The following is a 21739-nucleotide window of genomic DNA, read 5'->3' on the forward strand; positions in this document are numbered from 1 at the left end:
CTGTAGAATACACCTGGGCATTTCCAGCCTGCACCAGCTGCTCGTTCCTGTGGTCTCTCCTGCCTCGGCCCTCCATAAGGTTAATGATTGGCTCTAAAGAGGAAATGATACAAGTCAGGAGAAAATCCCTAGGGCAACTTAGTGCAGAACCAGGCCAAATGGCGCCCCACTGAAGCATGCCTGGATTCCAGTCAGGCCTGGCCTGTCAGATAAATTGGTAACCCTAGTTTCTCATCAGGCGGGGTCATTCTGCAGCCCGGGTGGAGTGGGTCACACAGCAGGACACGCAGTGGGTGTAGGTTGTGTTCTCAGGGTCTTGGGTTGGGGGCGCTTTGGCTTCTCTGGGCCTCAGGGTCTCTTACTGACTTTCCTCCCTGGAGTCTTCACTTAGCACCCATTCCAGTCACTATTCTCCAAGCTGATGTGTAGAGACAAAACCTAAATCTCCCCAATGTGTAGGAGAGCCCTCTCATATCAAAATGCCTAAATCTTGCCTCCTACCCTCCAGTTTTCATTCTTCTTTGCCCAAGGGACTGCAACCCATCACTGGGCTGAGGGCTAGAAATGCTGAGGTGGTGAATTTGTGACCCAAGGAGACAGCAGGCATCGGCTGTAGCTGCATGGACCCGATTCCTTCCCACTGGAGAGCTCCTGGGGGGCTCCCCTCACCAGCTCCTCCTGGCTCTGAAGGACACTTAGTTGTAGGGTGGTGTGCGATGCTGGCACCATGACACCCTCAGGAACAAGTCCACATGAGAACATAAGAGGGCTGTTCTCTGCTTTCCTAAACAGTTCTCTATTTGCAGTTCTGAGGCCTCCTAAAGATCCACAGTGACAGTCCTGGGAGGTCAAATACCTTTCAGTATTTCAAAAAGCCAAATGGCAAGCAGGCCTGCCAGTCGGTGAGGCTGGACGGCAAACCGGAATGTCAGGGTTCTTTGCTCATGGCTCAGCATGCGCCTCCAGGTGAGCATATCACAGAGGGGGGCTTCTGGGTGCCAGATCAGCCAGTGCTCTTGGATAATCCGCGTCAGTGGAGAGACCAGGGAGGGGACTGTCCCTGGAATGCCACCCACACACTTCTCATGACTTTCTGCTCCTGCCTTAACACTAAAATATTTTTTTAATGTGAAACCAAGCAGGCTGTAAACTCATCTGTCTCCAAGGACCATTTCACTTAAAAATTTCCAATGTTCCTCCCTACAAAGAGATTATGTTCCTGTATTACTTGGGTAGTTTTAAAATTAATCTTTTTACATTTTCTATAAAAGTAATTTTGCTTTTATTTAACAAACACATAGTGCTTACTATGTGCCAGCCACTGTGCACACAAATGAAATGTCCATGACAAATAATGAGCTCTTGTGATCCTCCTATGAAGCTACTAATAAACTAAATAATTATTAGTTTCCCTATTTAATGGATGAGGAAACTGGGAACAAGAGGTTAAGTGACCTGTCCAAGGTCACAAAGGTGGATAAGTTGAGGGGCCAGGATTCAAAGCCAGGCAGCCTGCTTTTTTAAGCTATTATGCTTCACTGCCTCTCCTACAATGCATTCATTATAGAAAATTTTACACCATATAGAAACAAGGAAGGAAATAAAACCACCTATAACCCTACCCATCAGAGATAACCTCTCCTGGAGTTAATTCCTTCTAGTCTTACGCAGATAGAGCTATGGAGCAACTGAAGATATAGATAGCTAGAAGACAGTTACAACTCACATGGTGCATTTTCACCCAAATTATGCTCTGCACATTTTTCCAAAGTTATTTTCAAAATGCAGAAATGGCTTGTTCACTGGCTGCATAACATTACGTGCTACAAATCCATCCTGTACTGTTTTGTCTTTAACTACTTCCCTGATTCCCACTAGAGTGAATGGCAAGTGGCAACCCAGCCAAAGCCACAGATGTTGTTTCCTCGATGTTGTTGCAAGTTTGACCCAAACTCAGGAGGGTCAACGTAGGGGTGAAAGTATGCTAGCAGTAGCAATGGTTTCTGTCCGTCTCATCATGCCATCTTCACGTCCTGCTAGTACAGGGTGAGCAGGAAAGCAGGAAGGGCAGTGGCAGGAGCCTAGGGAAGGAGCCTTACCCTTCCCTCCCCCAAGGGATGATGTACTCAGGCCAGGGAAGGGAGAGGATGTTGGTGGGAGCGCCTGGCAGAGGCTCTACCTGGCATGCAGTGGGCACCTGATGGCTTTCAGGAGCATCTCACTCAAGAGACCATAAGCTCAAGTCTGCACTTCTCCTGTGAGGAAGGCACCTGAGGGTGAGACCTAGACCAGGTCCAGCCAGCTGAGGAGAAGTGGCCCACCTCCAGCCTCCCTTCCCCACCCCCTCGGCTCCCGCCACAAACGTCAGTCTCCAGGAAGCCTCGTGTTTTCTCACCAGCCCCCGCTCTGGCTACTGCTACCGGCAGAGCAGCTCACCAGGCCTCTGCCCCTGCCCTCCCCATGGTCCAGAGCGCTCCCCCACCCTTGCTACCTTCCTCACTCCTACGCGTTACTTACTTACTCATCTTGTACTCCTACTCAGTCTTTAAAAGCTCGAATACTCTCTGTTCTACGAAGCCAGTTTTGAAAGCCCCTATCCTTAAGCCAGGTGGGGTTCCCTCCCCTCTGCTCCTGTAATACCTGCTGCAGGTGTCCTTTCTGGCACCCACCTAGTTTCATGTGTGAATTCTCCACAGACTTAGGGGAAGGCTGGGTATTTCATCTCTGTCTGCAGGGCTTATACATAGCATGTTGACCCAAGGTCCAAAGGATCCCCTCCAGGTTGGAGAACAGGGGGCCACTCAGAACCTGTCCTGGGTCAGGTCAGGCTGGGTGTGAGTGGCCCAGGCATGGCCACTCACCGGCTTCCTTCTTGTCCCTTTGCCATCCCTCTGTTCCCTCCTGAAGGTAAGTCCATGGGCCCACTGTATCCAGGTGGAAGCAAAGAACCAGCCTATGCTTACTGTTTGCATTTTGGCCTCCCCTCTAACCTGCAGGTTCTCTGAAGCTGAGGACGTTCTAGCAAGTGTGTGAGGGCAGAGACACACACCTCTCTGGCATGTTTCCTGATCTGTAAAATGGACTGGAGATGATACAGGTTTGCTGTAGATGATACAGCTCCCGGTGCCTCCCACAGCAGGTGGGTGGGAAACATGGTGTGTTTGGGGCAGGGCCAGGACTAGGAAGAACAAGTGAGGCATTCATGTTGGGCACAAAATTTAAGTAAGGGCTCCAAAAAAATGCAGTAGTCAAGATAAATGATGCTTTCGTGCAATAGTTTACAAAATCAAAATTAATGCAAAAATCCACAAGGGACAGAATATCGAAATTGTAAATAAACACCAGATCTGATCCAGGGCTGGCACTACTTGCCTCGCACCCCTCAGGCTCACCCTGGCCCTGATTCCAGTAAAATTTTATTCACAAAACCAAGTGACCGCTCCATTGGCCATAGCTTGCTGCTATGACTTTCTAAAAATATTGCATTGAATTATTATCTCGATTACTGAGTATCTGTTGGCATCTCGGTAGATTTTGAGGCCCAAGTGGTTCACCCGCCTTATCCTAGGTAGGGGTGTCATGTGTCCGGAACTTAGGAGCTGCTTCGGGGAGAGCGGTCAAGGATGCCAAACATCAGAATGCTCAGAATAGTCATGCCCCAAATACATCTGTAGGTAGTAATGCATATGTACACTAATACTTCAAATGACAAATTAAATAACAAGCTAACACACGTTTTGCTGCTCACCCTTGCCAAAGTAAATCATAACTGAAGTGTCAGAAGCCTAAGGGCACCTATTAAAAGGCTGTTGGTTCCCTGCGGAGCGTTTCTGGGAGCAGACTCTTATTTACAGCTACAGACTCTTCCTGCCCGAGGACATGTACCTTGGTGCTTTTGTGTGTCACATTCAGCTGGAGATGACACTGGTGGTTAGATCTCTGCCCTGTTAGCTCCAATGTTCCACAAATGTCCCCTGAGGGGCTCCTGTGGGCCAGGCACAAGGCTCCCCACGGGCGATGCAGTGGGAAACAAGGTAGACCAAGTCCCCGCCCCAGTGCAGCTTTGGGTGTGGGCGGATGGACCCTAAAGACAGTCCCGGTGGTGAGTATATCTAGCCTCACCCTGGCAGAAAGGCTCCTCAGGGAATGAGGTGACCGAGTGATCCCACACCAGGTGTCCCTAAAGAAAAGTTAACCTGAGTCCCAGAATGTCTACCAGCTGGGGTAGACGGTGGGCGGCACGGGGTGGGGACAGGTTGGTCTGCATCATACTGAGCTTGCCACCTTGGCAGTCTTCAACAAACACTATGTGGTCGTTAAGAATATGGACTCCAAAGCCAGATGGCCTGTGCTCAAATCCTGGCCCTGCCGTGTACAGCTGTGTGGCCAAGGATGAGGCGCTTGCCCTCTTTGTGCCGTAGGTTCCTCATTTGGAAAAAGAAGAATGATAATAGTACCCACCTCATAGAGGATTTAGTGAACTAAACAGCCATGTGCCTGGTTAACTTTAATCATTCAACAAATATTCGAGTGGGGGTAGAGATGGCAGGAAAAGAGAGAAAAATATTCTTTCATACCATATGATGGTGGCTTAGACTCATTCCCTGGCCTCATGGAGCTTATGGTCTAGTGATGGCAAGAGAGAAGAATTAATTTCTCTTGCAAGATCAAGGAGGGCTCCCCTGAGGAAGTGGTGCTTGAACTGAGAGCAGAGATGACAGGAGTTATTCAGGCAGAGAGGCGCAGGATGGTGCTCCCAGGCGGGGAGGGGGCGGACTGCAAGGGCTAAGACCCCACAGCTAGAGGAGCAGGGCAAGCAGAGAAGGCCAGGGGGCTGGAGGGCAGCAAGTGGGGGACAGTGATCTCTAGGGCTGGAAGGGTGGGCAAGGGCTGGGCTTTGAGGAGCCTTGTGGCCTCACCTGGGGCTCATCTTCATCCTGCAAGTCCGGGAAAGCCACTGCAGTTTTAAGCAGTGCTTGTGAGTTGAATGTGAGGCAGGAGAGAGATGGAAGAATGTGAAGACTCACAGGCCCCTACATGGTTGCTGGTGCTGCCACTTACTGAAATGGAGCACTAAAGAAAGACTAGGTTTCACGGGCACAGTGGGAGGAAGCAGTGGAGAAAGGTGTCTGTGGCAAGCCCGGGCTGATGGGTCTGGGGACTTTGAGGTACTCCTGTGAAGGTGCCAGGTTGGATATCTGGAATGTGGCTTCATCAGGACACAGGTGGTGGTGGGAGCTGAAGGTGTGGAATGGGAAGAGGAGAGGGTGAAGGTCAGAGCCTGTGAAACTCTGCCATTCAAAGGTTAAGACTGAATAAGAAGAGCTAGAGAAGTAGGAGGGAACTAGAGACGATGATGTTGCACAAGCCAAAGAAAAAGTGGATTTCAAGGAGGGCAGGGTCAGTGGGGTCAGATGCTTTAGACGGATGAGGACTAAACGCGTCCATTGGACGTGGCAACACGGGAATGACCAGAAGAAACGGAAGTCAGGCTTTGGAGGGAGGAAGGGTGGTGTGGAAACGGGCCCAGTGAGACGTCTTCTCACAACCAGCTTAGGCTGGGGTGGGGCTGGGGCAGGAGCAGTGGGGGGACATGAGAAGAAGGGGTTTTGTTTCAGTTTAGGAGAGACCCGAGCTTGCTTAAATGCCAATCTTACACAATAGCCTATCTGCATGATGATTCAGGATTCCTCTGGGAGGATATGTGCCCAGCAGAAATTTTAAATTTTTCAGGAAATGCTAAAACCCTACAGTTCCCAAGGGAAGGCAACTAAGCAGGAAGGAGCAGGCCAAGGGCCCCAGGGAAGATCCCTCGGAGGAGGTGGGCCTGGTGCTGCACCCTGAGGTCGCATGGCTCCACTGGGCCACCGATGCACTCTGGATGCCTCTACTGGGTTGAATAATGTCCTCCCCAAATTCATGTCCACCTGGAACCTCAGAATGTGGCCTTATTTGGAAACAGGGTCTTTGAAGATGTAATGAGTTGAAATGAGGTCATACTGGAGTAGGGTGGGCCCTAATCCAATGACCAGTGTCTTTATAAGAAAACAGAGACACAGAGACAGACACAGAATGCAACGCAGTCAGAGGCAGAGACTGCAGTGATGCATCTGCAAGCGAGGCTGGCCCGGAGTGCTGGAAGCCCAGCCTGGAACAGACCCCTCACCACCGCAGAGGGAACCAACCCTGCCAACACCTCGATCTCGGACTTCTAGCTTCTAGAGCTGTGAGGCAATACACTTCTGTTGTCTTCAGTCCCCCTGTTTGTGGTCCTTTGTTACATCACCTCCAGGAACCCAATGCAGCACCTGTCGAGTGTGATGTGTTGGGTGCTCTGCCAGGTGCTAAAGATACCAAAGCGGATCATCCCCTGGGTGGTCCTGGCTCTCCAGAAGCTGCGACATCAGGGCCCACCAGGAAGGACTCTCTAGAGAAAGTGGCTCTTGGCCCTCATCATCACAAACAGGTGTTCTCACAGCTGGGGTTATGCACTGGGGTGGCACCTGTGTGAAAGCAGGGAGGAGACTCAATGCCATGCAAGGCTGGAGCAAAGGGAAGGGTGGGGCCAGCAGGAAACCTGGAGCCAAAAGAAATCTGAACTTGAACACACCACGGAGGGAGGCCCTCCGGGGAGTGGCCTGACCCAGGCTGAGTGGCAGGAGAGAGAAGGCTCTGGAGGGGACTGAGGGCATGAGGAGGGGGAGGGAGGGCAGGGACGCACAGTGGCACGGCGCGGCGGAGGAGGCGAATTGGATGAGTGCGCTGTGGGGTGCAAGGGCTGTGAGTATCCGGAAATGGGTGTGCACACCAGAGCCCCGCCGAGGCGCAGGCGGAGCGGTTCAGGAGCCCAAAGCCCAGGGAGGCTTTCCAGCGCAGCGCCTGGGAAGCAGGTTGCTTTCGGAAAGTGAATCTGGAAGTCCGGGCAGGGGTGGGGGTGCGGGGCTGGCAGAGAGGTCCCATCAAGGCTCAGTGTCAGAGTGTGGGCTGGAAAAGGAAAAGAGAAGACAAGAAAAGAGCAAGCCTCCCGAGGGAAGAGTCAGCAGAAGTTGATTAGCTGGATGTGACCGCGAGGGTGAAGGAGAGGGAGAGGCCCTGGAACGGAGAACAGAGGTGGGGCCCAGTCTGAAGAGGAAGCTGGCGAGGCTGGTGGTGTTGGGGGAGCGTTGTGTATTTTCCGCGGTCCTTGTCCCCGCCGCAACAAAGACTTGAAGGGCAGAGACACAGTAATGAAGCAGAGTCAAAGTTTTATTTAAAGTTACTTAGAAGGTGCGGGCAACCTCAGAGGGAGGAGGGCACTGAAAGGTTGGGGGTTCCCCCTTTTAAGGATTTTTCAGGAATGTTAAAAAGGGCTAGGGGTGAGGGCTTGTTAAGTGGTCTCAAGTATCTTTGATGAGACATTAAGTTTCTTATCAGTCCTCTAGGTAATTCTGCAAAATTAACTTAGCACAAGAAATTTACTGCTCTGGTCCCCTCCCAGGATAGCAGCTTCCTGGTTCGGGAGCTTGTCAATCAAGACTGCCTGTCCTGCTCCCAAGGTGGGCTGGGTTATTGGCTGTTATGTTAAGAAACCAACTTTTTGACTTCTTGGGTTTTAAAATGCAATCTTGTCTTTAAGATGGAGTTTTTTTTCTGTTTTTACTTGTTGTTTGTGACAGTGCAAAGGTCACTCTGGCTATGCCAGGGACACCACAGGGTCACAGCCAGAGGCCGAAAGCTGGGGAGAGGGGCAGAAAGATCAGGAACCCATCCTGGAGCTTTCAAGTAATTAACATATTTTTTAAGGATCCCAGGTCCTGGGAAATACACAGGAATGAGGAGTGACTTCAGTGGGCAATACTCCATTCCTTCATTCAGCCAGTAAGTCAATGTGTGGACCGCACTTAGAACCGTGTGCCCCATACATGTTGACTCTTGTTATGGCTATTGTTATTCTGTGCTATACACTGTGCTAGGTGCTGCAGAGGTGCTGATCAACCAGGCCAGAACGCTCCTAAGCCTCAGGGAGCTTAGTGTGGGAGACACAAAATACCCAGCATGACTAATGCCTCAACTTAAGAGGTCTCGGAGGCCTTCCTGGAGGAAGGGGCTCCTAAGCTGATACCTGAAGGTCAATGAGGGGCCAACCAGGTAAAGACAAGTATCATCAGGAGAGAGTGTGACAGGGAAAGGGAACAACCATGCACGTGCAAAGATCTCAGGGGGTTCAGCTGACCATCACTAGAATGTGGTGGTGCTGATTATTACTGATGTATGGCAGTTGTGCTGTTAACTACTAATTACTCACTATTAATATCTAAAAATATATGATTTTGAGCAGGTGCCTCCCTCTCCTTTTGAAAAAATGATTCAGTTCCCTTTCTGTCAGATCATGGCCCTTCCAATTCTAGGTCCCAGGTCACACACACACACACCACCCCTATTGACAGCTGCCATCTTAAGCTCTAACAAAACTGGGCCTGGTGACTAAGGCTGTGCACTCAGACCTGCAATTAGGGGACAGAGTCACAGAAGAAGGCTGTGGGACTGTCTGTGGGAGCCACAGACCCTGGCTCTGAGTACTATAGCCACAGTGACCAGCCTGGTGGGAGACTCACTAGAGTCCAGGAGGGTAGAAGGAGTGTCCCACAGCTCTATCGACTTCATCTTGGTGAAGTAGAGATTGAAGGTGAAGGTGAGGTCCCTTGGAAGACAGTGGGATCCTGGGAAACCTCCCTGGTTGAGTTTTTTTTCAGACAGGGTAAGAGCCTTCAGGAAATCCCTGGGTATTGAGTCCCTGGGTCCCATCAGAGTACCCAGGGATGGGGTGGAGTACCCAGCCTCTTCTGAGTACCCAGAGGCAGGCACTGCCATTCAGAGGACTGGGCCAGGCTGAGGCGAAGAGTGCTGAGCTGTGGTGTAGGTCCTGAGTATGATCCCCTTTGTCCCCTATATTGGACCTCCCCAAGGCCGGGGTCACCCCTCTCAAACCATGGATAAACTTTAATGAATCCTATCCCCTTCTCCCGGTGTTTTTATTCCACACCTGATTGTCACAACGATGTCCCTCATTTTCTTGTGGGAAACCAACTGACCATAAATGTAAGGGTTTATTCTTAGTTCTACTCCATTGATTTGTATGTCTGTCCTAAAACGCTAGGGTCACATTGTGTTGATTACTGTAACTTCGTAATAATTGAGTGAACTTTAAATAATGTATGTGGAGGGCCGGCTAGGTCGGGAAGACGCTGGAAAAGGACCTGCAGTTCTGAGGGGTGCGTGCGGAGGTGGCTGGCGTCCTCGGACCTGCCCCCAGGGCTGAGCCGTCGCCCTCTTCGCGGCTCCCCTGCAGCGGCCTCCTGGGGTTGCCCCTGGCTGCGGCCCTGGAAGCTCCAGGCTCTGGTCTCTGGGCAGCCCCGGCCTCCCGCACCACTCCGCGGGGAGTTGCACTCTTTTTCACACGTTTCCTCCGTCCGGCTCCTGGGGACTTAGAAACCGGGGCGGGAAAACCCACTGGCGCGAAAGTAGGCCTGCGGGTTATGCAAATTACATGCTAACGACACGCAAATAGAGCCGCCGAGCCGGCCCCGCAGCCCGCCGGACTTCCCGGACCGCGCCGGCGGCGCGGAGGGCTGGGCCGGGCTGAGATGGGGTGCGGGCCCTGCCCGCGCCTCCCCCTCCTCGGCTCCGCGGAGGCGGGCCCGCCCCTCGGGGGCCGAGGATCTGGGCCGGTGCCCGCGGCCCGCCCCGGCGTCCGGCCGCCTCCACCGCGGGCGGGCTCGGCGGGAGTGGGGCGCCGCTGCGCCGGGGGTGCGAGCCGGTGAGCGGGCCCCCGGGTCCGCAAGCCCCGGGCGTCCTCCCGCCGGGCGACAGAGCCGTCGCAGGCCCGCCCGCCGTGGGCCTCCCGGGCCTTCGCGCCCGTGACCGGCTCTGGGTGAGCATCCGTAAAGTCCTTCTGGCCTATTCCTGGGCCTCCCCAGCCCGGGGTGGTGGGGACACCCCCCGCCCCGCCCGCCGGATGGGGTTCTCCGGAGTGACCCTGCCCTCCGCGGCCTGCGGAGGGAATACTGGGAGAGGCGCGGGCACCACCCAAGGCCTGGTCTGAAATCTCCACGGGCAGTCTGGGCACCCCAGAAGCCCCATCCAGAGGAGAGCCATCCTGGAGACGGTGGGAAAGCCGGTAGACACCGGCGGACAGGCTGAGAACAGGTCCTGAAGGCCCTGTTGCCTGTCCCACACCCCTGTGGTCACCTGGCCCTGTGGGAAATGTAGGGGTGTGTTTTGGGGCAGAGAAGGGAGGAGGGTGACTTAATCGTCTGATAGATCTCTGGAACCCCCTCCTTCCTTCCGGGGCCTCTGCGTAGTACAGGGGTTTGGGGACTTGTGAGCCCCAAGCTCAGGATGGCTCTCGCAGTACCCCTACAGCCCTGTGTCCTGGACTCCAGGCCAGGAAGCCTGCCGGACTCGGGGTCTGGGGAGGCAGGGGTCTTCCGGAGCTGCTCATCCGTTCAGGGCTCTGGGGGTGGTTCACCCTTTTCCTCTTACCGTCTCCCACCTTGGGAGAGGGAGTGGCCCCTCCACTCTGGACACCAGCCCCCTGACCCCAAACCCCTGCATGAGAGTGTGGGCTCTCCACTGCGGCCCTGCCTGCGAGCTCAGGGGGGCAGGGAAGGGATTCTGAGGGCTTAGCGGGGGCCTTGTCAGCAGATGGGAACTCCTAACAACAGACCAGGGGCTGGTTGCAATGGAGGACAAGGAATGTCATCTGCACTTGTGCCCTGCCCACAGCCCAGCTTCCTGACACTTGGGCATGAAGGTGGCCTCGCTCTGGGCTGGGGGAGCCTGAGGCCTGGGGTAGGCAGCTCCCATGGAAGTCTGCTAACTTGCAGCCCTATGAGGTGAGAATGAAGTGTCCGCCACCATGTCTTCCTCCCTGCCCCGACCATGCACCAGACTCAGGGTTCCCAATACAGAGGAAAAGCTGCTTCCTGCTGGGGCAGAGGCGGAGCCAGAACCCCCAGCCCCCTCTTGCTGGCTGTGCTGAGTCTTCTGGAATGGACCTGCCTGCCCAGAAGCCAGGTCGCCCTTGGTCCTGGACCTGCCTGCCCCTGGTGGAGCACAGGTGGGTCACATTAATATCCTCTGTGTTCAGCCGAGGCCAGGTGGAAGGTGTGTATGGGTCCTTGCTCACAGTGTAGATGGGATAAGGGGCAGGGGCATCAGCGATGACAAGGGAATGATCCAGTCCAATGTGGGTCAACTATTCAGGAGAGAAACAGAGGAGGGGGACCAGCCCAGCCTGGGGAGGGTGGCAGGGGGCAAGGTCACTTCCTAGGAGTGCTGCCAGGGCTGAATCTTGAAGGACCAACCAGACTAATTTCTGGTAAGAATTTTGGGAACTTGGCAGCCAAGTTTCTGAGGAGGGGCCAGCTTGCTGGGGGAGGGGGCTGGAGGGCCAACTGGGCATAAAATCTATGTGTGACCTGGGAGTTGCTGGGGGTGTGCGAGGGGATGGCCCCCTCACAGAGGGCCCAGTGTGCAGGGGAGCTCCCAGAGGGAGGCCAGGGGCCCTCGGACCAGGAGGCAGGGCTCACAGCGTGCAGAGAGAGAGCAAAGGTGCTTAGGGTTTCCGGGGCTCATTGTCCCAGGAGCCCTGGAGGGAGGAAAAGCTGTAAGAGCTAGCCCTGGCCCCAACAACAGGTTTGGAGGGAGTGTGGATACAGGGTGAAGGTCAGAGACCTGGACAAAGTCCTCAAAGAGGCTGTCCAGAGAATTATCTGCCAAGAAGGGCGCCGAAGAGAGCTCTCCATAGAAGGTCAGGACAAGGATGAGCAGGAAGGGACCAGAGCTGGGGAGTGGATGAGCTGGGCCCGGCCTCCAGGCTCCAGGTGCCACCTCTTGGTCAGCATGCTGCTCTGAAGAGAAACTGTCAGGGTTTGGGGCTGGGGGAGGAGGGGTGGGCAGCAGAGAAGGGAGGGGTGGGAGGAAGTTGGCAGCAGAGAAAGGCTGGTGGCCCTTCTGGGAAGGAGGGGAAAGTGGCAGGTCCAGGAAGACCGAGGGGCCAGGATGTGTCAGGGAGGAGGGGTGACTGTGGAGAAGGCTGTGGACGCTTGACCTTCAGGCCAGCACAGAGAGGATCAGGCGGCACCGGTGGCCTTTCCATCTGCTGGGGAAACAGAAATCCTGAAAGGGGCGAGAGCCAGTTTTCTGGGGAGCCCTTATCTGAGGTTTGCCCCAAGACCGGAGCTGGGCCAGGGCCATCGATCTGGGCTGAGAGATATCTGGGACCTGTGTCACATGCAGGACCCAGAAGGCAGGAGTGCTCCCAGGCCCCACACGGGGCTCAAGGCCACACACACACACACACACACACCCCTTAAGGCTGGGATGAATGGGGTGCTCACCTTAGCAGTGTCCTCAGGGAGGGAGGAGGCTTTGTGCCCAGAGAAGAGAGTGGTGCACAGGCAGGAGGCAGTTCAGGGTGGATCTAGCTTCCCGCTAGTTTACAGCTCCTGGCCCTGGGGGTAAGGTGTGGGGTGCTGGGCTTGGCAGGAAGAGGGGTTTCATATTTCTGATGTTTCCCAAGTTTCCATGGATCTTCCCAGGACCTGGGGCCAAAAGGAGGGAGCGGTAGCTTATGGGAACAGTAGCTTATGGGTTCCTTTGGCTTCACCGAGTCCTGCTCCAGCCTGGAGCCCGGTGCGGTGCCGGTGAGGTCTGAGGTGGAGGCGACCCGGGAGCAGGAGGACAGCCAGGACAGAGGGGACTGGAAAAGGGCCCTGCATTTGGGGAGTTGGCCTTGGGGCTCTGGCCTGGTTGTGGCAGCTTCTGTGATGACAGGTAGTGGCTGGGTGGGGGCAAGGACCTGAGATAGGACTGAGCCAGAGGCATGAGGGGGTGTGTGTCTGTCTGTCTGTCTGCGGTGTATGATTGTTTTTGTGTGTCTGTGTGCATTCGTTTGTGTCTCTGGGCTTGTCTGCTTGTATCTATGTGTACGTCCCTGTATATGTCCATGTGTATCCGTATGTGTGACTGTGTGTGTGTCTGTGTGTCTCCAGACTCTTCTGTGTGTGTGTGTGTGTGTGTGTGTGTGTGTCTGCCTGTAAGCCTGTGTGCCTTTGTGGCTGTGTGTGTCTCCATCTGTCTGTGGGAATGTGTGTGTCTCCATGTATGTCTGTGTTAGGGCATGTCTGTGTGTCTCTGCTTGTTTGTGTGAGTGTGCATCTTGGTACATGTCTCCTTGTGACTGTGTATGTGTTGTGTGTGTGTTCATGTGTGATGGGTGCTCAGAGAAGCCCTTGCAGGTGGTGGATCATTACTCAGCACAAGTTCTTTGTAAAAGGGGCATCAGAGGGGGATTTCGGATGAGATCTGGGCCTTCTCCTTGAAAACCACCTGGTTGGTGCCCTTGTGAAGCCCTTTTGTGGACATTCCTTGGCTGCACCCAGCCCCAGCTTGCTCACCTCGGCCTTCGCAATAGCACTGACAGTGAGCCCAGCTATTAAGGTGGCATTGCGAAAGTCTGTGTTTGTGTGCAGGAAGCCTGGATATGAATATTTGAAAACGGATGGTGTGTGTGCTTATGGCAGCTCAGGGACCACGCTGGCTCTGGAGGCCTGTCCCGTTCTACAAGCAGCTGCTGAGTGCCTACTGTGCGTAGGGGCCCAAGGCTCGTCCTACCTCCTGAACACCAAATGACGTAACAACTGGAAAGAATTCCACCCACCTACCTTGCCCCACTGATTGCTCCCCTGCCTGCCCCTCCTGCCAGGCTGGGTGAAAGGAGATGCCAAGGCCAACGTGTGGGCCTCAGGCCACCTCCCAGGGGCGGTGCCCTTCTGTGATCCCTGGTGCTGGGACAAGAAGGGACAGTTTCAGCCATCCAGGGAAGGCAGCAGGTGGACCAGGCTGGCAGCTCCATTCTGTCCCCTCTTCAGGTGGCCCAGGCAGTGGTAGCAGCCGTGAAGCCGGGACAAACAGCACTCAAGGCAGAGGATGCCCCAGATCCGGGAGCGCACAGAGGGCTGCTGGGCCTGGGTGGTACTGGTGGCCTCCCTGGTGACCCAAGGCCTCACCCTGGGCTTCCCCACATGCGCTGGCATCTTCTTCACCGAACTGCAGCATGAGTTCCAGGCCAGCAACAGTGAGACCTCCTGGTTCCCGTCCATCCTGACAGCCATGCTCCATGCAGGGGGTGAGCAGCCTGGGGAGCGGGAGGGATGAAGAACAGCCTGGGGTTCCGGAGCCTCCCCAGCCTCCTGGGTACCTCTTTCTGAGGCCATGGGCTTTGCCTCTCAGTGTGAATTCCTAAGATTTCACCTGATTTCAGCATGGCCAGGCCCCCACCCCCACAACCCCTGCTGGAATCCCACTGGGCTGGGCAGGCTGAGGAGAGAAGGAGGGTGGAGAGGCACTCAAGATGCAAAGTCAGTCTTCTCTGTGTGGCCCCTGGCCCCTGGAGGATGAATCCAGACTGTGAGGGTGCCTGGGCGATGTCTCTGAATCTCAGCCTCTTTCTGTGCAGTAATGAAGGTAACACGCAGCATCCTACCCGCCTCTCACCGGGGATCACAGGGAAGCTCACATGAGACACCCCAGCAGGTGCTAAGTGCTAGGGAAATGTAAGCCTAGTACTAGCAATTATTATTACTTGGAGACCCTCATGCAGGGGGCGTCAGAACAGGAAAGGGGAATAGAGGAAGACATCAGGAGCAAGATGGGGTCAGGGCAGAAGCCTATCCCCCACCAGGAAGCAAGTGTGAGTGGTTGGCAAGGGCTGGGGAGGTGGAGGGAAGGCAGGCCCTCCTTCATTTCCTGGTTGGCTCCTCCAGGAATGTGACCCCCTCACCCTGACCCCAGCCCAGGGGGAAGGGCTCTACAGTAGCCTTGGCTAGGGCCTGCCCCCTGTTCCTGGGAGCTCTCCTCAAGGGAGGTGCCTGTCAACTGGCGTCAGATCTCACATCAGGCCCTACAGGGCTCTCCCCATGCACGTATTTGCTTGCCTTGGATGACCCCATCTTCCTGCCTACCTCCTGCCACTCCCTCCACCTGGCACCAGCAGTCTGCTTATTGTCCCAGGCCCCAACCTCCAATTCAGAGGGAGGTCAGGCTGGGATAGTTCCTGAACCCACCACCTGGACATGGGCTCAGGGCAAAGGGAAAGGCCAGGCCTAGCCCAGACCACATGGCTCTTTCGCCTACAAAGCTGGGGCAGAAGTGGGAATCTCAAATGTTTCCTTCTAAGCAGCGCGAGAGAGGTTTGGGCCAAGGGCTGGGAACCAGGTATCCAGTGGGGAACCCCACTCCCCAGACAGCTGTAGACTCACCACCCTCTGGCGGGCACACCACCATCCCAGTGGGCCTGCTGGGACTCCTGTCTGTCTGTTGGTCTCTCTTACATACACACACACCTTTAGGTTATGCTCATTCAGAGTATTGTAGAAATTTTTAACTTGAAAGTACTGATCCCAGGCGTTTCAGAGATGGGGGAAGCAAGCACAAAATGCAAGGGCTGCACAAGGTTGCAGAGTGAGTTAGGGGCAGGGGCAGCGCCTCCGCCTCCCAGCGCCCCCACCCCAGCACCCCGCGCTCTCAGCTCAGCTGCTGATGTCCCAGCCCCCACCCCAACTCCATGAGTCAGGGCTTTCCCCAATGTCACCTTTCCTAAGTCAGGCCAAAGCATGGGAGTGGGGAGGACGTATGGGTTGGTGGTCATTCCAAAGCCTCACCTCTCTACAGCTGCCTCTGCTTAATTATCCATGAGGACAGGCTGCTCACTTCCTCTGTCACTGCCACACTCATACTGGCTCACACCTACACAGCCCCTTTCCACCCCAAACACAAACACACACTTTCCCTGTCCCTTTGCGCACTGGGAGAGTAGCTCTGAAGACACTGGGGGCAGGGAACTTGATGAATGGGGCCCTGCCAGCTGCCAGGAGCAGCCGGCCAGGACTGGCTCATTTCTACTCTGGGTCTGGGCTAGTGAGAACACAGGTCAGGGTAGGAGTGGGGTGGAGGAGGGCCCTCTCCACTGGGAGACAAACATCTGGGTGCAAGACTGGGGGCTGGAAGTGATGGGGAGGGGAGATGGTGCAGAGCGCTCCAGAGGCCAGTGCAAGAGGGTGCAGAATGGTCCAGGGCCCCAGGCTGTCCACTGTAGACAGGTCGGATGGTGGTGGGAGGACTGTGGCCCAACTTTTGGAAGGTCAGGGAAAGAAGAGCAGGGGCTGGAAATGCTCACCGTGATTTAGATGCCCTGGGACCCTCGCCTACCAAGACAGACCCCCAGCGAGGGCTGTCCACCTAGGTCATGAGCCAGTCCTCTTTCACCTGGATAGAAGCGGCTTCATGTCAGTGCAGCAAAGGGCCTCAGTCTGTCCTTCTGGGGATTCTTTCAGTGACAAACTGAACAATACAGGGCCTGCCCTTCCACCTTACCCAGTCTGACCCCCCATTATGTAGGGGAAGAAACTGAGACACAGAGAGGGATGGGCCTTGCTGGGACCCATAGCCAGTCTGTGGCAGGGTGGGGATCAGAATCCAGGCTTGAGGGCTCCAGGGCTCCTGCCCTTTAAGCCACCTGGCCTGGTGGAAGCCCCTCCTCCCTGCTTCACTCTCCCCCTCCCTGCAGACCTCAGTCAGCTGCCACCTGCTGGCTGGCCCCTTATCCCTGCCCCTCCCTGTCTCCTTCCCACAGGACCCCTGTGCAGCGTGCTGGTGGGACGCTTTGGCTGCAGAGTGACGGTAATGCTGGGGGGCGTGCTGGCCAGCCTGGGCATGGTGGCCAGCTCCTTCTGCCACACCCTTAGTCAGTTCTACCTCACAGCAGGATTCATCACAGGTGACTGTCATTCCATTTCACGAATATCTGGGCACCTACTAGAAAGTGCCAGGCACAAGTGAACAGAGCAGGCAAAGCTACTGATCTCTGGGGCTACTTACAGTTACATAAGATAAATAAGAAAGATTATTTTTGATCATGACAAGCACATGAGAAGACAGGACAGCTGATGTGATAGTGCCCCGGCTTGGGGTGGGGGTGGGCAGAGTCAACAAGGAAGGACGTAGGCGTAGAATATCTAGAACTTAGAAGATAAATCAGGGTTGGGGTAGAGTGCTATTTTCAACAGGGACTTCAAGGAAGGCCTTGCAGAGACAGTAACACTTGGGCAGACAGCGAATGGAGGTGAGGCAGTCAGCCACCAGGCCTTCCCGGGAAGAGCATTCCAGGCAGCAGGAACAGCAAGTGCAAAGGACCAGAAGTGCTCCCAGGGCATTGAGGTGGCCAGTGGGATAGAGGGGCGTGAACAGGGGGATCAAACGGCGGGCAGAGGGCAGATGGGGGCTTAGTTCCTAAAAGGCTTTGTAGTAAGATGGGAAGTCATTTGAGGGTTTTGGGCAGAGTGGCAAGTGATGTCATCCAGCCGCTCTTTGTAGGGCACTACTCCCGCTGCGGTCTGGAGAACATGCTGCAGGGGGGGTTAAGCCAGGGGCAGGAGAAGAGGTAGGGGCATGGGCTTAACCCGGGTGGTTATACCTTAAGCCAGGTAGTATAGTGGGGGAGAAGAGAAGTAGTTAGGTTCAGGATTGCACGTGAGGTGCAGAGAAGAGTCAAAGAGGACACGCGTTTCCAGAGCCAAGGGTAACACCAAATTTTTTGCCCGGTGTGCAGGAGGACGAAGAACTCAGATTTGGAGTATCCGGTCTGGAGTTCAGGGAACAAGCCCTGAGCTGGAGTGGGCAGCAGGGGAATCATGAGATAGCTCGTATTCAAGTCTTGGGATGTTGCCCTGCTGGCACTAAGGGAATGAGGGTGGACAACTGAGGCCTAAGAACTGAGCTGCAGGACACTCCAGTGTGTAGCAGTCTGGGCAGGAAGAGGTGACAGAGGTGGGGAAGGAGAACCAGGAGAGTGGGGCTTCCTGAGGAAGCAAGTGGAGAAAGTGTGCAAGGAGGAGGGAGTGATTAGCTGGAGTAGGGACCAGGCTCAGATGTTTGATTTGGCAACACAGAGGTTGGTGACCTTGGCAAGAAAAACTCCGGAGCAAAATCTCTGGTTGGAATAGGTTCGAAAGAGAACAGGACGGAAATTGGAGACAGTGCAGATAAACAATATTTCCAAGAAATTTTGGTGTAAGGGGAGCAGAGAAATGGGCCAGTACCCAGGAGAGGCTGGGGGGGTCAAAAGAGGGTTTTGCTTTGTTTTTAATGAGAGAAATAACAATGAAGGAGAATGATCTAGCAAAGAGGGAAAATGGATGATGCGGAGACAGGGAAATTATTGGAGGGATGTGCTTGTCTGATCGTGCCCTTGACAATGCAGGCTACCGCGTTGTCACAGGAGGCCGGCTGGCAGGGGAGTGATGTCAGGGTACATGGAGGAAAGAGGCCCGGTGGCTATTTGGAGGGCAGGAGAGTAAGTAGACAAGGGAACCGTAGGGGCATCACTGGTGGCTGGAGGGCCCACCTGAGGCTGGTCATCATGGAGGGCTGAGCTTTCTCTGCAGCATGCTCAGCTGCGCGGGGGCAGGCACGGAGTCGGTGGGAGGTGGCATCTGAGCTGAGTCAGGGGCCGGAAGTCTGGGGGAAGCATATTCCAGGCAGAGGGAATGGCAACTGCACACGTCCTGATGTAGGGAGCAGGTTGCTGTCCAGAGGAAGGGAAAGAAACTGGTGTGACTTGATTCTGGTGAGTGACAGGGAGAGTGGCCCTATATGGCACCCAAGAGGTGACCAGAAGCCAGACTGTGCAGAGCCTTCCAGGACATGGTAAATACTTCGGATGTTTTCTGGGCATGATGGGAAGTCTTCAGAAGGTGTTAAGCAGGAGAGAGACCGAACCTAATTTAGATTTTTAAAGATCCCCCTGAAATGTTTTGCGAAGGGGGATGGGTGTGCCCCTGGCAGCCTTAGGAGGGCAGATCTGAGGGACAAGACACTTCTAGGCAGGTGGCAAGCTGGCTGAGTCCATCTTAAATCCCTGGGGACTGGAATTGCATCTGGGCTAGGACGGAAGGAGGGCCGACGTGGGACATGACCCCATGACCTCACTCTAGGTGTGGGAGGCAGGCCCCAGAACGCCCTCACGCTGTCTCCCCTCTCCCTCTGCAGGCCTGGGTTTGTGCTTCAGCTTCCAGGCAACCATCACGGTGCTGGGCTTCTACTTCAGCCGCCGGCAGGCGCTGGCCAATGCACTGGCCTCGGTGGGAGTCTCCCTGGGCATCACACTCTGGCCGCTGCTCTCCCGCTACCTCCTGGAGGACCTGGGCTGGAGGGGCACCTTCCTTGTCTTCGGCGGGGTTTTTCTCCACTGCTGTGTCAGCGGGGCCATCCTGAGGCCTGTAGCTACCAGCTTGGCTCCTGAGACCATAGAAGGCCCACTTCCACCTTCCAAGACACTTGCGCCCGGCTGCCTGACAGTGTGTGGTCGAACCATCCAGAGCTACCTGGCCTTCGACATCCTGTGGCACAATGCAGGCTACCGCGTGTACACGCTGGGTGTCATGTGGATGGTCCTGGGTCTCGTCCTGCCACATGTCTTCCTAGTGCCATACGCCTTGTGGCACGGGGTGGATGAGCACAGGGCGGCCCTGCTCGTCTCCATCATCGGCTTTAGCAACATCTTCCTGCGGCCCATGGCTGGGCTGGTGGCAGGCAGGCAGAACTTTGCTGGCTACCGCAAATACCTGTTCAGCCTGGCAACCCTGCTCAGCGGGCTCTCCAACCTGGTGTGTGCGGCATCAGCTGACTTCCGGGTGCTGGTGGTTTACTGCCTGGTATCTAGTGTGTCCACGAGTGGCATTGGTGCCCTCCTCTTTCAGGTCCTCATGGACATTGTCCCCATGGACCGGTTCTCCAGTGCCCTGGGCCTCTTCACCATCCTAGAGAGCATCTCCATCCTCATCTCCCCGCCACTGGCTGGTGAGGCCCTGGAAGGGAGTTGGGAAGCCAGGTGTTCAAGGGCGTGGCCTGGGCAGGCAGGGGCTGGGGCTGGGGCTGGGGCAAGGGGAAACAGTCTGGACAAGCAGTCTCCCCTAGTGGAGGGGAGGCCTGGTAGCTCTGGGAAGTGGTCTAACTTATTCTCTGTCCCTCAGGGTTCGTTCTGGACACCACCACCAACTTTAGCTATCTTTTCTACATGTCAAGCTTCTTCCTCATCTCAGCTGCCCTCTTCATGGGTGGTGGCTTCTATGCCCTGCAGAAGAAGGAGAAGAAAGGCAGACAGGTGAAGGCCGAAGGAACCATCCCAGAGGTGGCCCCAGAGCGGAACCCCATCGTAGAGGGCACAGATGGTTCTGAGAAGCGACTGTGCACTGAGATAATGTACGTGACCAGCGTCTGACCCCTGGGATCGTATGTGTGACCACAGCCTCAGCCCAGGAATGGGATGTCCAGCTGCTTTGCCAGGGGCTGGGGTGAAGGACTGCCCAGAGCCAAAGACCATGCAGGCTCTGTACTTTGGGACACAGCCAGGAGTGGGGACCTTGAAGGCTGGCCTCCAAAGACTCAGGTTTCCTTCTAATTAGCAGAATCCAGGAGCAGGTCCTCCTGAATTTTTCCCGTGGGTAGCAGAGTTCCTGGGGCCCAGGAAGGTGGGTCTGAGGCCTGCCTCAGGCCTGTCACAGCCAGCTTAGCTCAGCTGGCTGTCCACTACTGCTGCTACAACTCAACACACTGGACCCTCGAATTCAGCCTGGGTGCTCCAATGTGATCTTTGCCCTCCAGCCTCCAGACAGTTCCAGAGAGCTCAGCCCTGCTCTAAGACCCTCTTGGGACTTAGCCCTTGCCCTGATGCCCCAGTGACCCAGCCCTTGCCTGATGGCTGCCCCCAACACAAGTTGCCAGGCCCCACACTGATTGGAACCTTGGCAAGAAGGGCACTGGGAGAGAATGTGCTGTGGCCCGCAGTGGTGGAGGGCCAGGTGAGAAGTTGGCCTAGATGCAGGATTCGGACAGATTAAATGTCGGGTGGAGTACCTGCTCTGGCTCTGTGCAAAGAACTGAAGGGAGCTCCTGGCTTGGGTCCTAGAAGCAGTGAAGTCTGAGGGGTCCCCTACACTCTCAGCAGGGCCTGCTACAGGGTCACCTTCCTTCACCCTACCTGGTAACATGGCCAGGAAGATTTGTGCTGGGGTGGGGCTTGACTAATCAGGGGAAGGGGAAGGGTTGCTGGGCAGGGCCCATGGACCCCTGTGAAAATGGAGCTGTTTTTGCAGCAGAAGCCTTCCTCTCCCCTCTCCTGGCTTCTCCCTGCTGTGCCAGAGTTGTTAACTGGGGGTAAGCAGCAGGGTAGGCCAGCTGCCAGCCCACCCCTGCTCGCTGTTGGCCTACGCCTGTGGCTGGAGCTCAGTGATCCACACACACACTCTTTGACGGTGCCCTTCCCTGAGGTCACCACTCAGTGGCCTTGGCGACTGTCTTCAGCCCAGGCTTGTCCCAGCAGTGTACCAACTGAGACAATGGAAAAACAGAGTTTGTTTGAATTACACACAGAAAATATTTCCTGCAGCAGGTAATAAACCCTCTGAATTAATGAAGCTGGAAAACAGGCCTGGAGCAAGTCCCCTGCCCCCTTCAGTTCTCTCAGATCGGCAGGGGTTTTTCAGCCCAGGAACTTGTTTGTTGATTCAGGCTCAACCAGGCTCCAACAAGAAAACCTTAACAGGAAATTCAATTTTATTTTGTGACCCAACTCAAGCCTTCCTCCTCCACTTGTCCAGCCGGCATGAGTAAGCATCCTTGGAGGTATCGTCTTCTCCAG

At 55.3% G+C, this 21739-nt stretch overlaps 1 protein-coding gene across 9 annotated transcripts; it reads left to right on the forward strand.

Moving 5' to 3' along the window:
* The first annotated feature begins 6697 nt into the window (after positions 1 to 6697).
* Positions 6698 to 20956, forward strand: SLC16A5 (solute carrier family 16 member 5). Of its 9 annotated transcripts, XM_036900142.2 has the most exons (6): positions 9705 to 9910; positions 10930 to 11098; positions 13914 to 14170; positions 16676 to 16819; positions 19090 to 19899; positions 20073 to 20956. In XM_036900142.2, exons 3-6 carry the CDS (start codon positions 13972 to 13974, stop codon positions 20318 to 20320), a joined length of 1401 nt encoding a protein of 466 aa, XP_036756037.2. In that variant the 5' UTR covers positions 9705 to 9910; positions 10930 to 11098; positions 13914 to 13971; the 3' UTR covers positions 20321 to 20956. The 9 variants fall into 9 exon arrangements, with proteins under 9 accessions (XP_036756041.2, XP_036756044.2, XP_036756037.2 ...); XM_036900146.2 differs by lacking the exons at positions 9705 to 9910; positions 10930 to 11098 and adding an exon at positions 6698 to 6780; XM_036900149.2 differs by lacking the exon at positions 10930 to 11098 and having other exon boundaries at positions 9696 to 9910; positions 13914 to 14119.
* Positions 20957 to 21739: the final 783 nt, after the last annotated feature.

The sequence above is a fragment of the Manis pentadactyla genome, chromosome 4 (genome assembly GCF_030020395.1).
Source record: "Manis pentadactyla isolate mManPen7 chromosome 4, mManPen7.hap1, whole genome shotgun sequence".
Classification (NCBI taxonomy): domain Eukaryota; kingdom Metazoa; phylum Chordata; class Mammalia; order Pholidota; family Manidae; genus Manis; species Manis pentadactyla.